This window comes from Neomonachus schauinslandi, chromosome X, assembly GCF_002201575.2.
Source record: "Neomonachus schauinslandi chromosome X, ASM220157v2, whole genome shotgun sequence".
NCBI lineage: Eukaryota > Metazoa > Chordata > Mammalia > Carnivora > Phocidae > Neomonachus > Neomonachus schauinslandi.
The window spans coordinates 57,452,860-57,469,750 of NC_058419.1; the positions used below are offsets into that span (position 1 = coordinate 57,452,860).

Here is a 16,891-nt window from a genome sequence, read left to right on the forward strand (position 1 = left end):
TTGTTTTCAGCTTTTGGTAATTACAGAGTTACTATAAACATTTATGTACAGATTTTTCATTTTTCCAGGGTAAATATCCAGGAGTGCGATTACTTGGTCTCATGATAAGAGCATGTTTAACTTTATTTATTTATTTTTTTTTTAAAGATTTTATTTATTCATTTGAGACACAGAGATACAGAGAGAGAGCATGAGCAGGGAGAGAGGCAGAGGGAGAAGGAGAAGCAGGCTCCCTGCTGAGCCAGGAGCCCGATGTGGGGCTCGATCCCAGGACCCTGGAATCATGACCTGAGCCGAAGGCAGACGCTTAAACATCTGAGCCACCCAGGCGCCCTGAGCATGTTTAACTTTATAAGAGAAACTGTCAAATTGTTTTCTAGAATGGCTGTACCATTTTGTACTCCCACCAGCAGTGTATGAGAGTTTCAATTGCTCTACATTCTTGACTATACTTGGTATGGTCAGTCTTTTTAATTTTAGATATTCTAATACGTGTGTAGTAATATGTCACTGTGATTTTCATTTGCATTTACCTAATAACTAATGATGTTGAACATCTTGAAATCACTCTATTTTTTAAGCACAGTGTTTATAAAAGTAAACATGCTGTAATACAGAATCTAAAAATCTTCATAGTACCCTATCCTAACAATATTCAATAAAGGATATGAGGTTTTCCCATGATAGTAAAATTCAGAATATAATGGCATTGAAAGAAAAAAAATGTATTTTTTTAAACCCTACCTTTTCTTGCTGAAACCAAGCCTGCCAATCCTGAAACTGTAATCACTCCAAGTTTTGGAAGAAAATCTCGAGGTGGATTCTTCAGATAGATATACGCATCTTTTAAGAAATAAGTTAAAAATTAATATAAATGACTTACTAAAATTAGGCAATCTATATATGATGCAGAAATGCTAAAGAGATTTGCTAAGATAGAAGATGGTTTAAATACTCCTCAAAAAAAGCTACAAAAATAATGATTTGAGCAGCGAATGAAAAAGCTAGTTAAAATAGTTACTTGCTACAAAATTAAAATCTTCCTTCCATAGCTGATTTAATAATTGTTTTCTTAATACAGGCAATTACTCTTTAATGAAATATGATGCTAGAGTTCACACCTTAGCTTGGATTACTATAAAATAAATGCTTGACTGTGTATGTATTTATCTCTCTAATAGAAATGCTTCTGGACTTACCTGTTCAAACTCTGATAGGATCCAGTAGGAATAGAAATACTTTATTAAGGAACTTTGAATAATTGACAAGGGATACATGTAGCTTGTAGGCCCTGCTTGCCATCACTCCCCCATACCCAGAGCAGCCACTGTTCTTGGTTAAAACCAATGATCAGGAGGAGAAGTGAGCCTAGACCAAAAGTAGATGACGAACGGGCACAAGTCTAGATTTCTTGGCTTTTTATATATTTAAATTATTTCTGTTTCCAGACAACCCCCCAAAAAAGACTCTTCTATCACCATTAATTATTTAATGGCAATCACTTATTTAATCATATTCCTCAAGATTAATGAGGAATACAATTTGGAATTAATTCCTACAAACCTAAGTAATGATAATACATTTACAGGTCATCAACATCATGGAGACATTTAAAATTTTAGCTGAGGGGTGCCTGGGTGGCTTAGTCGGTTAAGTGTCTGCCTTCAGCTCAGGTCATGATCCTGGAGTCCCGGGATGGAGTCCCATATTGGGCTCCCCGCTCAGCGGGGAGTCTGCTTCTCCCTCTGACCCTCCCCCCTCTCATGCTCTCTTTCTCTCATTTCTCTCTCTCTCTCTCAAATAAATAAAAAAAAATCTTTAAAAATAAAAATTAAAAAAATAAAATTTTAGCTGATCTTTCTGTCTCCCATACACATTTATTTTAACAACTGGCATAGCCCAAGAATATTAGGAAGATATTTCTACTGTCAAATACCATTATCAAAATAAAGAATCAAATACAATTGCTTTCCAACATTAGCTCAAATATTCTAGAGTAACTGATTGGTATTAGTGTTTCCTAGCAATAGATAGCAAAATTCTATAGATTTTAACAGCAAATAGCATCTATTTAAACTAATTGATAACAATGTAGACATGTTTCTAATTTATGCTTTGAGTATATAATATGGGCTTTGCAGCTAAAACAGACCTCAGTTTGAGTCCAGGCACTGCCACTTACTAGTTTTGTGACCTTGGCAACCTACTTTACCTTTCTAAACCTCAGTTTCCTTATCTGTAAAAAGGGAATAATTATAGGGGTACCTGGTTGGCTCAGTCAGTTGGGTGTCTGACTCTTGGTTTCCGCTTGGGTCATGATCTCAGGGTTGTGAGATCGAGCCCCGTGTCGGGCTCTGTGCTCAGCACGAAGTCTGCTGTCCCTCTCCCTCTGCCTCTCCCCTGCTTCTGCTCACACTCACACACGCACTCTCTCTCTCTCAAATAAATAAATAAAATCTTGAAGAAAAGGGGAATAATTATAATACCAACACTCATAGAATTGGTATAGAAATTAGATAAATTGCATAAAATGCTTACCATAGTGCCTTAGCATACAGTAATTGCTTAATAAATGATAGGTGCTATTACTTTGGTATTGTTATCATAAAGTGCTATAAAGAGTATCTTCTCAGTTGGTAAAACATGATAATGAATAACTTACCACCTTTATTTTTTCTCATATTTAAACCTTGCAAGTTAAAAAGACAATAGAACATTTCTAATTATGGATGGTTCACTCACCCACCTTTTCCAAATTGTACTGTATCCATTATTCCATTTTTCACAAACACACAAACACCCTAAGCAAAAAGAAAAAAAAAGGACATCTGAATTTTTGAAGATTTTGATAATTAAATCAAATATTCCACATTAATCAATATTAAAATATTGACTTAGCATTGCACTCAAATCTAAATCTAACTTTCCTATTTATTCACATGAGAACTTTTTCATTCTGTTTAACATGGATAATACTTGTTTACTATCTTCCTCATATAAACAAGTAATGCCTATAAGTAGTCAGAGCATCTCACAGATAATTTATTGCAGAAATACAAAGATTTATCATCTTATTTTATAAAGGCTTAGAAAAATGAATGGAATTTAAATAAATCATGGATAGAGGTATTATTTCAGCTTAGAAGCAACATCTGATTAATAAATATGTGGTAGCAACACCATAATGATTTGTGAAGAAAGTAGTAACAACAAACCTAAAGAAAGTACTTCATCCTCTCCTTTTTCTTAGTGTGCATTAGAATGGCAAAAAACCCTAAATAAGACATTTATCTCAGGACAGAAATCATCCTACACACACTAGTGTTTATATTATTTTTACATAGGAATATAAATTCTCTACAAATCAAGATTATATTAACCCATTGAAGTGATTAAAGTTTTAAATCAAATTTGCTCTTTTACCTATTTCTAACTAATTTATTTTAATGCAAGAAATATGGTTACATTCATTTACTGAGTGATAGGTACCATCTCAATTACATCAGAAGAAAAATGAAGGCAGAGAATGATTTACCCATAGTCATGCTGTACTCTATTGAAGAAACCAGAAAACATAACTGAAATATATGGTCTCTATCTCTGAACTAGCTGCTATGAAATCATGGTATAAAAACGAAAACGATTTTTAAAGCAAAGAACATAGAAGTAGTTATATTACACAGTAAAGAAATAAGTCATTACTATTGTGATATCTCGGTATTAGTAACCTTGTTTCAGATATTTTCATGATGATCAGAGATGTAGAGGTTCATCCCTTCATCATGGTTTCAAGCTGTACAAACCGGCACAGACCTTAACTGTCACTGAGTTACTTCTCTTTAAAGACTCTCTTGAGAAAACCTCACCTTTGAAGTTATAATACCTATTGATTGGTTGATTGAAAATCATGTAGCTGTTGAGGAAGAAAACCAGTCACTTCTTTTGGCAAGTTTTCCTTAGCTTGTTTAGGAATTCACTTTTACCACTGTGGCTCACTGCTACCTAAATTTGAAAACACTAAGGAGAGGAGGAGAAACTGAATTTGCCCTGCAAGATTCTAAGTTTAATGCAGAATGCAATTTGACTCAGAAGTAATTTTTAAAGAATATATTATGTTTTTAGGGGAAAATCAGAAAAAGTTATTTACATTGGAGATGAAATGCATTCAAAGTGTCCTTCTTCAACCTATTCACCTTTCTTTTAGTCTTAAATAGGGTGATAGTAACAATAGCAATTTAAGGATCTTTCCAGAACAATTTACCTCACAAAAACAAATTTGAGAACACTATGGAAAATTAGGTCTCAGAAGGCTTAAGTATGAATCACCCAGCTGTTGGTATATAGCAATAGAGGCATGATTCAAATCCTAATTAGTTAATATATTTTCCTCTGAGATCAAACTATTAAGAGTGTATAATACAACTAATACTATTAGAGTTGTTTGACAGACACAAATTTTTAAAAATTACACCATGTACTCATCAGATGTTTTAAATATCATCTGGAATGACCAGAATTTACATTTAGTGTTTCATAAAATCATTAGAATCTTTTTTGAAAAAAGAATGGATTAGAAACAAAAAAGAACAAGGGTTTACAATTGGATAGGTTATATCTGAGAAAAAGTTGTGTGGTTATTAGGTCAGAATGATGAAACTGACATTAGAGATGTTGATGCTAACACACCTATGTTGATGTGAGGATAATGAAATATCAATATTTTATCAGCTTACTCCATCACTCTGCTGCTAGATAATGCTGACTTAAAGCTAAATATTAAAGTCAGATGAATTTTATTTTTCCCAATAGCTGACTATATTCAGAATGGTCTTATGAGCTAAACCCAACTAGTTAACATTTTGCTTAGCCAAGTAAGGAACAATTGAGAAATAATTTCAGAACTTCTTGTAAGTAGCCAAACAACTATACATGAAAAATAACATAAATGCTTGCTGAACTATCATAATCTATGTAGTAGTGGTACAGTAGATTAAATATTATTAAATATGGCCACAATTCTTTGCTGCTACTCATATTGAGAGGTGGCATCTAATTTCACTCCCTTTAAAATTGGGTTGGCCTTTGTGACTTAACAATAGAATGCTGTAGAAGTAACTTTCTTGGACATCTGATGATAAATAAGCAGCTTAGTAAATTCTGCCAAGGGCCTCTTGTAAGAGCCTCGAACTGCGTGTGTAAGTTATCTGACTATGCTGAGATCACCATGCCTGATAGGTCACATGTAGGTGCTTTAGTCAACATTCCTAGCTAAGCCTAGCCTTCTAGCTATCTGTGACAAGGTACTAAAGATGAGAATGAAACTGTCTTAGGGCCTCTAGATCAACCCATTCACCTGATGAATGTCACTGAGTAACCTCTGTCATTACCAAATGCAACAGAAGAATCACCTGTCTGAACAAATCAGAAACCTCCAACATTAAACCAGTATTAGAACTTACTTACCTTGCACCAGCCAATATAATGACCAGTTGTAGTGCGGATGGATGCAAGGCCCATTTGTAAACGACCAGGCTGTTCTTCAACATATTTAGACTGCAGAGGTGGTGCAGTATATATGGGGAGCTAGAGGCAAAAAAGTTCATGTTAAAAATATGAAACAGCTGGAATTCCTTTTTCAGTAAAACAGAAGAGAAGTCATCAACCTTCCTGCTAAAAGCAACTAAAAATGCTGATAAAATATTTTTAAAAAACATCTTAAATGGGAGAAATGATCCAGAAAGCTGTTTATAAAGACTGTTCAGAAGCCTAGATTAAAAATCAACAGAAATGCAGAGATAAACAATAAAGTCAGCTTTTACCTTGTAATCATTTGCTTTAAAATAGGATGGTTCAAGAGTCTGGAATCAGGAAACAAAACGTGGAAAAAGCTTACGGTGGGCAACCTTAGTGGGGACGCTATTAGTTGGTATCTCAAAGTTTTACATCCTCAACTTAAGAGTGAACTAGAAATAAACAGTTCACTCCAAAGAACTGTAAGGAAAATTGACTGTCTCAAAGATTGGGCATCAAGTAGAGAGGAAAGAAATATTTCCTAAGATTTGGCAAACACAAGTGAGAGCTCATATAACCTGCAGAATAAAACTAACTGGATAATCTGAGAAATCTCAAACAAGAATACATTTAAAGTACTCCCAAGCTAGTAGCCTCCACATATACTTGGCAGAAACAAAATAAATATCTCCCCTCTGGAGGAAGCTACCAAGATGTCAAGGAATTACAACAGATAAAGTTCCAAGAAATATGACCCCATAATTAAAAAAAAAAATAGAAAACACAAAGAAGGAAAAGAAAGTTAGAAAACACAAGGAATGTATCTGGACAAGACATAGCAGAAACAACAAACAGACTCTGATCCACAAAGAATGTATATGTTATAATATATAATATCAAATAAATTTATTTTTGTTTTTAAAGAAATAAATGAAGGACCTATGGGTTAAGAGGAAGAGACTACAAAAATTACCAAAACTAATGAAAACAGAGAACTTCTGGAACTGGAAATTAAAAACGTAAATAAAGATCTCAATTGGGAGGCTGGGAAGATGGCCAAGTAGAAGGACCCTAAGTTTGCTTGGTCCCACAGATACAACTAAATAACACTGATGTAAGTGTAAAATAACCCCAAAAATGATGCAAACACTGGCAGAACAAATTCCATGAGTAAGGTAGAGAAGAGACCACCACAAAAAGGGTAGGATGGGCAGAGACATGGTGGGGAGCTAAAAGGGCCCTGGGCATCCAGTCAAGAGGGAGCCTAGGGGATAGAGAAGGGCAAGAAAAAAAAAAAAAAGACTATCACAGTGGGGAGCTTACATGGGGAAAACAAACCCCCCAAACATTTGGTTTTGAAAGCAAGAGGGGTCAAATTTTGTGAGTTCTTAAAACCAGAGGGACTTAAAGCTTGGAATGTTAAAAATCAGTCTTGGCTCTTGGAGACCCTTGAGAGCATTAGGAAGCTGAGTCCTACCCTTAAAGAGACAGCATTAGAAGCAGCCTGCTGAGATCGAGTGTAGCAGCATCAGTGTGGAAAACGCCTGGTGCATACAGGAAGGAGAGTTCTTTACTCATCTCAGAACACATCCCATATACGCAGGGATCCCAGGGAGGCCCTTCCAGGAATAAAGGAGCTGGCAGGTGACATTTCCCTCCCCTGCCTCTTAGCATAAATGGAAGGCCGCCTGAAGGAACAAGTGCAATGCTGACACTCACTACTTTCTTACACCAAGCCCTCCGCCCTGTGATTTGGCAGTCATGTTTGCCTCAGTCCCAGAACTTCAGGTCCCCTCCCCCAGAAGACTAGCATAAACCTCACCAATAATGCATCCCCTGACCCGCACATTTTGCAGGGCCTTAGTCCTGGCAGTAGTGGCTGATCACCACCTGGGGACTATGTGCACACATTGCTAAAACTATGCCCCCTAACCATGCATGGTTTTTGAACCAATCCCATACAGCCCCAGTCTCAGAACCCACCAGTACCACCTTGACAAAAGTGGGCAGCCCGCCCACTACTTTCAAGAGCAGGAGACATAGCTGACTTTCCTAACACACAGAAACAGAGAGTTAGACAAAATGAAGACTCAAGAGAAATATGTCCCAAATGAAAGAACAGGACCAAACCACATCAAGAGAACTAAGTGAAACAGATACAAGTAGAATGCTAGATATAGAATTTAAAGTAATTATGATAAAAATATGCACTAGATTTGAGAAAAGAGTGGAGGATATCAGTGAAAAGCTTAACAAATAGACAAACATGAACCAATCAGAGATGAAGAACACAATGCATGAAATGAAAAATAAACTTGACGGAATTAATAGCAGGCTAGAGGAAGCAGAGAAACAAATTAATGACCTGGAAGACAGAGTAATGAAAAGTAATCAAACTAAGCCATTGAGAAAAGAAATATGCAAAATGAGGATAGACTTAGGAAACTCAGTGACTCCATCAAATTCATTATATTCACATTGTATGGACCTGAGAAGAAAAGGGGGACAGAAAAGTGTTTTGAAGAAATAACAGCTGAAAAATTCCCTAATCTGGGAAACATATATCCAGATCCAGAAGGCACAGATATCCCCCAAAAATTCATCCCAAGGAGGTCCACACCCAAGACACATAATGGGGGGGGGGATGACGGAGGAGTAGGGGACCCTATTCCAACCAGTCCCCGGAATTGAGGTGGGTATCTACGAGACCACTCTGAACACCCAGGAAATCAGCCTAAGATGTAAGAAGACAGATGTGGCTCTCTACAAACAGAGTATTACAGGAGGTTGGTTTCGAGGTAAGAAGCAGGGAGCCATGATTCTGTGTGCAGATATTGGAGGATAAACGGAAGGAGGGAGTCTGGTGGTGGGGATCCTACACTGCCGGTGAGTGAAAGCCTCATGCACTGGGGACGGGACACAGACTCGCAGACCAGTAGCAATGGGAAAAGGACTTTAGGGCAGCCCCCAGACGGAAACCCGGAGTGGCGGGGCTGGCGGTTTTAGAAGCACAAAGGGCAGAGACGTGCCCCAACCTGAAGGTGAGGATTGGGAATGCTGCTGAGGGGAACATAACCCAGGACTGCAGTTTATGGCAGCACTGACAGAAACAGAGATAGTGTGGCCTGGAGAGCTCAGTGACATACAGAACAGACTGCGATCTCCTTGCTCTGAGGAAGACAGTTGGAAACAGTGTCTTCTGCTCTGACTCTTAGAAGAGACATGGATGCCAGGGAAAGCTGCCAGAGAACAAAAACCCCCAAAAACCGGTTCTCACTAAGCCCAAAACCCGCCACAGGGGTCAGGGCAACTCTGCCCAAGCAGGGTTGCCTGAGTAACAGCATGGCAGGCCCCTCCCCCAGAAGACAGGCTGGGAAAACAAGAGGCCAGCAACCCTAAGGACCCTAGAAAACAGGTGCATCTTACTTGGGTTCTGGTCAATAATTTGGACACTGTACATTCCCTCAACCACCCCTCAACAGAATGACTAGGAGGAAGAACCCCCAAAATAGGAAAGACTCAGAGATTATGACTTATGCCACAGATTTACAAATGGATGCAGGTATAACCAAATGTCGGAAATGGAATTCAGGCTAGCAGTTGTGAAGACAATAGCTAGAATGGAGTAATCGATTAATGGCAACAAAGTGTCTCTAAGGGCAGAAATGAAAGCTGAACTGGCAGAACTTAAAAATGCTATCAATGAGAAACAATCTAAATTAGATAACCTAACACCTACGGTAAGTGAGGCAGAACAAGTTAGTGACCTAGAAGACCAAATAATAGACAAAAAGGGAAAAGAGGAGGCCAGGGAAAAACAACTCAGAAAACATGAAAATAAAATCAGAGAAATAAGGGACACCATGAACCGTTCCAATGTCAGAATTATTGGAATCCTGGAGGGAGTGGAGACAGAGAGGACTAGAAGATATATTTGAGCAAATCGTACCCAAGAACTTTCTTAATCTGGAGAATGAAACAAACATTCATACCACAGAGGCAGAGAGGACCCCTCCTAAGATCAAGGAAAACAGGCCAATGCCCCAGCATGTAATCATAAAACTCGCAAATCTTAGAAACAAGGAAACCATCTTAAGGGCAGTTAGGGGGAAGAGATTCCTTACGCACAGACAGAGGAACATCAGAATAATATCAGACCTATCCACAGAGACCTGGCAAGCCAGAAAGGCCCGGCAAGACATATTCAGGGTACTAAACGAGAGGAACACACAGCCAAGATTACTTTATCCAGCAAGGCTGTCATTTAGAACGGATGGAGAGATGCAGAGCTTCCAGAACGGGAGAAACTCAAAGAATATGTGACCACTAAGCTGGCACTGCCAGAAATATTAAGGGGGGTTATATAAAAGGAGAAAGACCACACGGTGATATAGAAAAGAAATTTACAGGGACAATCTATATAAACAGGTCTTCACAGGCAACATGATGACAATTAATTCATATCTTTCAATAATCACTCTCAATGTGAACGGCCTAAATGCTCCCATAAAACAGCACAAGGTTGCAGGAACCATACATATGCTATCTACAAGAGACTCATTGTGAACCTAAAGATATATCCAGACTGAAAGTGAAGGGGTGGAGATCCATCTTCCATGCCAACGGACCTCAAAACAAAGCTGGGGTAGCAATTCTTATATCAGACAAATTAGATTTTAAACTAAAGACTGTAGTTACCAACACAGAAGGACACTGTATGATTCTTAAAGGGTCTATCCAACAAGAAGATCTAACAATTGTAAATATCTATGGCTCCAACATGGGAGCAGCCAGCTACATAAGCCAACTGTTAACCAAAATAAAGAGTCATATTGATAATAATACATTAATTGTAGGAGACCTCAATACTCCACTCTCAGCAATGGACAGATCATCTATGCAAAAAATCAACAAAAAAACAAGAACTTTGAATGATACACTGGACCAGATGGACCTCATAGATATATACAAAACATTCCACCCTAAAATAACAGAATACTCATTCTTCTTGAGTGCACATGGAACTTTCTCCACAATGGACCACATACTGGGTAACAAATCAGGTCTCAACTGATACCAAAAGACTGAGATTATTCCCTGCATATTCTCAGACCATAAAGCTTTAAAACTGGAATTCAATCACAAGAAAAAATCTGGAAGAAATTCACACACTTGGAAGCTAAAGACCACTCTGCTCAAGAATGTTTGGGTGAACCAGGAAATCAAAGAAGAACTTAAACAATTCATGGAAACCAATGAAAATGAAAACACATCAGTCCAAAACCTATGGGATACTGCAAAGACGGTCCTAAGGGGGAAATACAAAGCCATCCAAGCCTCACTCAAAAAAATAGAAAAATCCCGAATTCACCATCTAACTCTACACCTTAAAGAACTCGAGAAAAAGCAACAAATGATGCCTAAGCCACACATTAAAAGAGAAATAACTAAGATTAGAGCAGAGATCAATGAATTCGAAACCAGAAACACAGTAGATCAGATCAATGAAACTAGAAGCTAGTTCTCTGAAAGAATTAGTAAGATCGATAAACCACTGGCCAGACTTATCCAAAGGCCAGACTTATCCAAAAGAAAAGAGAAAGGACCCAAATTAATAAAATTACAAATGAAAAGGGAGAGATCACGAGTAACACCAAGGAAATACAAACAATTATTAGAAATTATTATCAACAACTATATGCCAATAGGCCGAGCAACCTGGATGAAACGGATGCCTTCCTGGAAACCTATAAACTCCCAAGACTGAAACAGGAAAAAATTGACAACCTGAACAGGCCAATAACAAGTAACGAGATTGAAGCAGTGACCAAAAACCTCCCAAAAAACAAGATCCCAGGGCCTGACGGATTCCCTGGGGAATTCTACCAAACATTCAAAAAAGAAATAATACCTATTCCCCTGAAGCTGTTTCAAAAAATAGAAACAGAAGGAAAGCTTCCAGATTCATTCTATGAGGCCAGCATTACCTTAATCCCCAAACCAGGCAAAGAACCCATCAAAAAGGAGAATTTCAGACCAATATCCCTGATGAATATGGATTACAAAATCCTAAACAAGTCCTAGGTAACAGGATCCAACAATACATTAAAAGGATCATCCACCACGACCAAGTGGGATTTATCCCCGGGAGGCAAGGGTGGTTCAACATTTGCAAATCAATCAATGTGATAGAACACATTAATAAAAGGAGAGAGAAGAACCACATGGTCCTCTCAATTGATGCAGAAAAAGCATCTGAGAAAATACAGCATCCTTTTCTGATTAAAACTGTTCAGAATATAGGGATGGAAGGAACATTCCCCAAGTTCATAAAATCCATGTATGAAAAACCAACAGGGAATACCATCCTCAATGGGGAAAAGCTGAGAGCCTTTCCCTTAAGATCAGGAACACATCAAGGATACCCACTCTTACCACTATTGTTCAACATAGTACTAGAAGTCCTAGCAACAGCAATCAGACAACAAAAAGAAATAAAAGGTATTCAAATTGGCAAAGAAGTCAAAAATCTCTCTTTTTGCAGATGCCATGACACTTTATGTAGAAAACCCAAAAGACTCCACCCCCAAATTACTAGAACTCATATAGCAATTCAGTAATGTGGCAGGATACAAAATCAATGCACAAAAACCAGTTGCTTTCTAATACACTAACAATGCAACTGTATAAAGAGAAATTAGAGAAACAATTCCATTTACAATAGCACCAAAAATCATAAGAACCCTCAGAATAAACCTAACCAAAGCGGTAAAGGATCTATACTCTAAGAACCACAGAACACTCATGAAAGAAATTGAAGAAGACACAAAAAGATGGGAAAACATGCCATGCTCATGGATCAGAAGAATAAACATTGTTAAAATGTCTATGCTACCCAGAGCAATCTATACCTTCAATGCCATCCCGGTCAAACTTCCAATGATGTTTTTCGAAGTGCTGGAACAAACAATCCTAAAATTTGTATGGAATCAGAAAAGACCTCGAATCACCAAGGAAATGTTGAAAAAGAAAAACAAAGCTCGGGGCATCACGTTGCCCTATTTCAAGCTATATTACAAAGCAGTGGTCACCAAGACAGCATGGTACTGGCCACAAAAACAGACTTACAGACCAATGGAACAGAACAGAGAGCCCAGAAATGGACCCTCAACTCTATGGTCAAATAATCTTCAACAAAGCAGGCAAAAATATGCAATGGAAAAAAGACAGTCTCTTCAATAAATGGTGCTGGGAAAATTGGACAGCTATATACAGAAGAATGAAACTCGACCATTCTCTAACACCATACACAAAGATAAACTCAAAATGGATGAAAGACCTCAATGTGAGACAGGAATCCATCAAAATCCTAGAGGAGAACATAGGCAGTAACCTCTTTGACATCAACCACAACAACTTCTTTCAAGATACATCTCCAAAGGCTAATGAAACAAAAGCAAAAATGAACTTTTGGGACTTTAACAAGATAAAAAGCTTCTGCACAGCAAAGGAAACAGTCAACAAAACAAAGAAGCAACCCACAGAATGGGAGAAGATATTTGCAAATGACACTACAGATAAAGGGCCGGTATCCAAGATCTATAAAGAACTTCTCAATCTGAACACCCAAAAAGCAAATAATCAAGTCAAAAAATGGGCAGAAGACATGAACAGACACTTCTCTGAAGAAGACATACAAATGGCTAATAGAAACATGAAAAAATATTCATCATCATTAGCCATCAGAGAAATTCAAATCAAAACCACACTGAGATACCACCTTACACCAGTTAGAAAGGGAAAAATTGACAAGGCAAGAAACAACAAATGTTGGGGAGGATATGGAGAAAGGGGAACCCTCTTACACTGTTGGTGGGAATTCAAGTTGGTACAGCCACTTTGGAAAACAGTGTGGAGGTTCCTGAAGAATTTAAAAAATAGAGATACCCTATGACCCAGCAATTGCACTACTGGATATTTACCCCAAAGACAAAGATGTAGTGCAAAGAAGGGCCATAGGTAAACCAATGTTCCTAGCAGCAATGTCTGCAATAGCCAAACTATGGAAAGAGCCGAGATGCCCTTCAACAGATGAATGGATAAAGAAGATGTGGTCCATATATACAATGGAATATGACTCAGCCATCAGAAAGGATGAATACCTAACTTTTACATCAACATGGATGGGACTGGAGATTATGCTAAGTGAAATAAGTCAAGCAGAGAAAGTCAATTATCATATGGTTTCCCTTATTTGTGGAACATAAGGAATAGCATGGAGGACATTAGGAGAAGGAAGGGAAAAATGAAAGGGGGGAAATCGGAGGGAGAGATGAACCACGAGAGACTATGGACTCCAAGAACCAAACTGAGGGTTTTATAGGGGAGGGGGGTGGAGGGATGGGTTAGCCTGGTGATGGGTATTAAGGAGGGCACATACTGCATGGAGCACTGGTGTTATAAGAAAACAATGAATCATGGATCACTACTTCAAAAACTAATGATGTATTGTATGGTGACTAACATAACATAATAAAATAAAATTAAAAAAAAACAAACATAATAGTTAAAATGGCAAAAAACGGTGATAAAGAATTTTAAAGGTTGCAAGAGAAAAATAAAAGGTACATGCACACAAGAGAAACTCCATAAGGCTATCATCAGATTATTCAGCAGACATATTTCAGGCCAGAAGACAATGGCATGATACATTAAATGAGCCAAAAGGGAAAAATCTGCAGCCAAGAATATTCTACTCAGCAAGGCTATCACTCAGAATAAAGGAGAGATAAAGAATTTCTAAGACACATAGAAATGTAATGACTTCATAACCACTAAATTAGTCCTAGAAGAAATATTAGAGAGGACTCTCTGAGTGGGAAGGAAAAATAAGTAAAAGTATGAAAAGTAAAAAAAAAGTATAAAAACAGTAAAAATAAGTAAATTTGCAATGGCAGTGAAGGGATTCACAAAAATAAAAGGATGCAAAATATGACACCATATGCCTAAAGCCTGGGGACAGATGAGTAAACAATGGGTTCAAATATAGGCAACCATCAACTTAATATAGACTGCTATAAAAAGATATGATCTGTAAACCTAATGGTAAGCACAAATCAAAAACCAGTCATAGATAAGTAAAGAATAAAGAGAAAGGAACCCAAGTAAATCACTAACAAAAACCAGCAAACCATGAAAGAGAGCAAGAAAATGAAAAAAAAAAAAAACTACACAATCAAATACAAGTAAAAAAAATGGCAATAAATACATATCTATCAATAATTACTTTGAAAGTAAATGGACTAAATACTCCAATCAAAACACATAGGGTGACAGAGAGGATAAAAAAACAAGATCCACCCATATGCTGCCTACAAGAGGCTCATTTCAGGACTAAAGACTCCTGCAGACTGAAAGTGAGGGAATGCAAAAAACATTTATCATAAAAATGAAAAAAAGCCAGAGTAGCAACACTATATCGAACAAAATGGATGTTAAAACAGACCAACAAAGGACAGCATGTAATAATAAAGGAGGCAAATCAAAAAGAATATATAACATTTCTCAATATATATGTACCCAACATGGGAGCACCCAAATACTTAAAACAGTTAACAAATATAAAGGAAATGATCAATAGTGATACAATAACAGTAGGGGATTTCAACATCCCGCTTACATAAATGGGCAGATAATCTAAACAGAAAAACAAAAAGGAAACGGGATTTGAATGACACAGTAAAACAGAGGGATTTAACAGATATATTCAGAACATTCCATCCCAAAACAGCAGAATACACATTCTTTTCAAGAGCACATGAACATTCTCCAGAACAGATTACATATTAGGACACAAAACAAGTCTCAACAAATTCAAAAAGACTGAAGTCATACCATGCATCTTTTCTGACCACAATACTATTAAAACTGGAAACTGACCAAAAGAAAAAATCTGGAAGAGCACGAATACATGGAGGTTAAATAATATGCTACTAAACAATGAACGGGTTCACCAAGAAATCAAAGAAGATGTAAAAAATTACATGGAAACAAATAGAAATGAAAACACAAAGGTCCAAAATAACTGGGATACAGCAAAAGCATTTCTAAGAGGGAAATTTATAGCAACATAGGCCTACCTCAAGAAGCAAGGAAATTTTTTAAAAACCTAACTACCTAAAAAACCTAGAAAAAGAACAAGCAAAACCCAAAACCAGAACAAAGAAGGAAATAATAAAGATTAGAGCAGAAATAAATGAAATAGAAACAAAAAATAAAAAAGATCAATGAAACCAGAAACTGGTTCCTTGAAAAGATCAACAAATTTGATAAACCTCTGGCCAGACTCATCAAAAGAAAAAAAAGAGGACTTAAATAAACAAAATCAAAAATGAAAAAGAGGAGAAATAACAACTAACACCACAGAAATAAAAAACATTGTAAAAGTATATTATAAAATATTATACTGTCCCAACAAATTGGACAACCTAGAAGAAATGGATAAATTCCTAGAAACATATAACCTACAAAATCTGAAGGAGGAAGAAACAGAATATTTGAACACACCAATTACCAGCAATGAAACTAAAACAGTAATCAAAAAAGGCCTAACAATGGGGCACCTGGGTGGCTCAGACAGTTAAGTGTCTGCCTTCGACTCAGATCATGATCCCTGGGTCCTGGGGTTGAGTCCTACATCGGGTTCCCTGCTCAGCAGGGAGCCTGCTTCTCCCTCTTCCCCCTGCTCATGCTCTCTCTCTCACTAACTCTCTCAAAGAAATAAATAAAATCTAAAAAAAAAAAGGCCTAACAAACAAAAGTCCAGGATCAGACTGCTTCACAGGCAAATTCTACCAAACATTTTAAAGAAGAGTTAATACCTGTTCTTCTCTAACTTTTCCAAAAAGTAGAAGAGGAAGGAAAACTTCAAAATTCATTCTATGAAGCCAGCATTACCCTGATTCCAAAACCACATAAATACACTATAATAAAGAGAATTACAGTCCAATATCTCTGATGGACATAGATGCAAAAGTCCTCAACGAAATAGAAGCAAACCAAATCCAACTATATTATTAATAAAAATCATTCACCAATATCAAGTGGGATTTATTCCTGGGATGCAGCGATGGTTCAATATTTGTAAATCAATCAACATGAATCAAAGAGAAATGATAAAAACCAGTTAATCACTTCAATAGACAAAGATAAAGCAGTTGACAAAATACAACATCCATTCAAGATAAAAACCTTCAACAAATCGGGGTAGAGAGAACATATCTCAACATAATAAAGGGTTTATATGAAAAACCCACAGCTAACATCATACTTAATGGGGAAAAATTGAGAACTTTTATCCTAAGATCAGGAATAAAAGACA

At 37.1% G+C, this 16,891-nt stretch overlaps 1 protein-coding gene across 3 annotated transcripts in view; it reads right to left on the reverse strand.

Annotated features, from left to right (window-relative positions):
- APOOL (apolipoprotein O like) overlaps positions 1-16,891 on the reverse strand; it is a 130,920-nt gene that overhangs the window by 46,882 nt on the left and 67,147 nt on the right. For 2 of the 3 annotated variants that reach the window (XM_044911689.1, XM_021691559.2), the window contains 3 exons: positions 5,464-5,583; positions 2,747-2,801; positions 745-843 (listed from right to left, as the gene is read on the reverse strand). In XM_044911689.1, coding sequence (XP_044767624.1) covers positions 745-843; positions 2,747-2,801; positions 5,464-5,583 — 274 coding nt within the window. The remainder of the gene's footprint in view (positions 1-744; positions 844-2,746; positions 2,802-5,463; positions 5,584-16,891) is intronic. The other variant, XM_021691620.1, reaches the window with a different exon arrangement.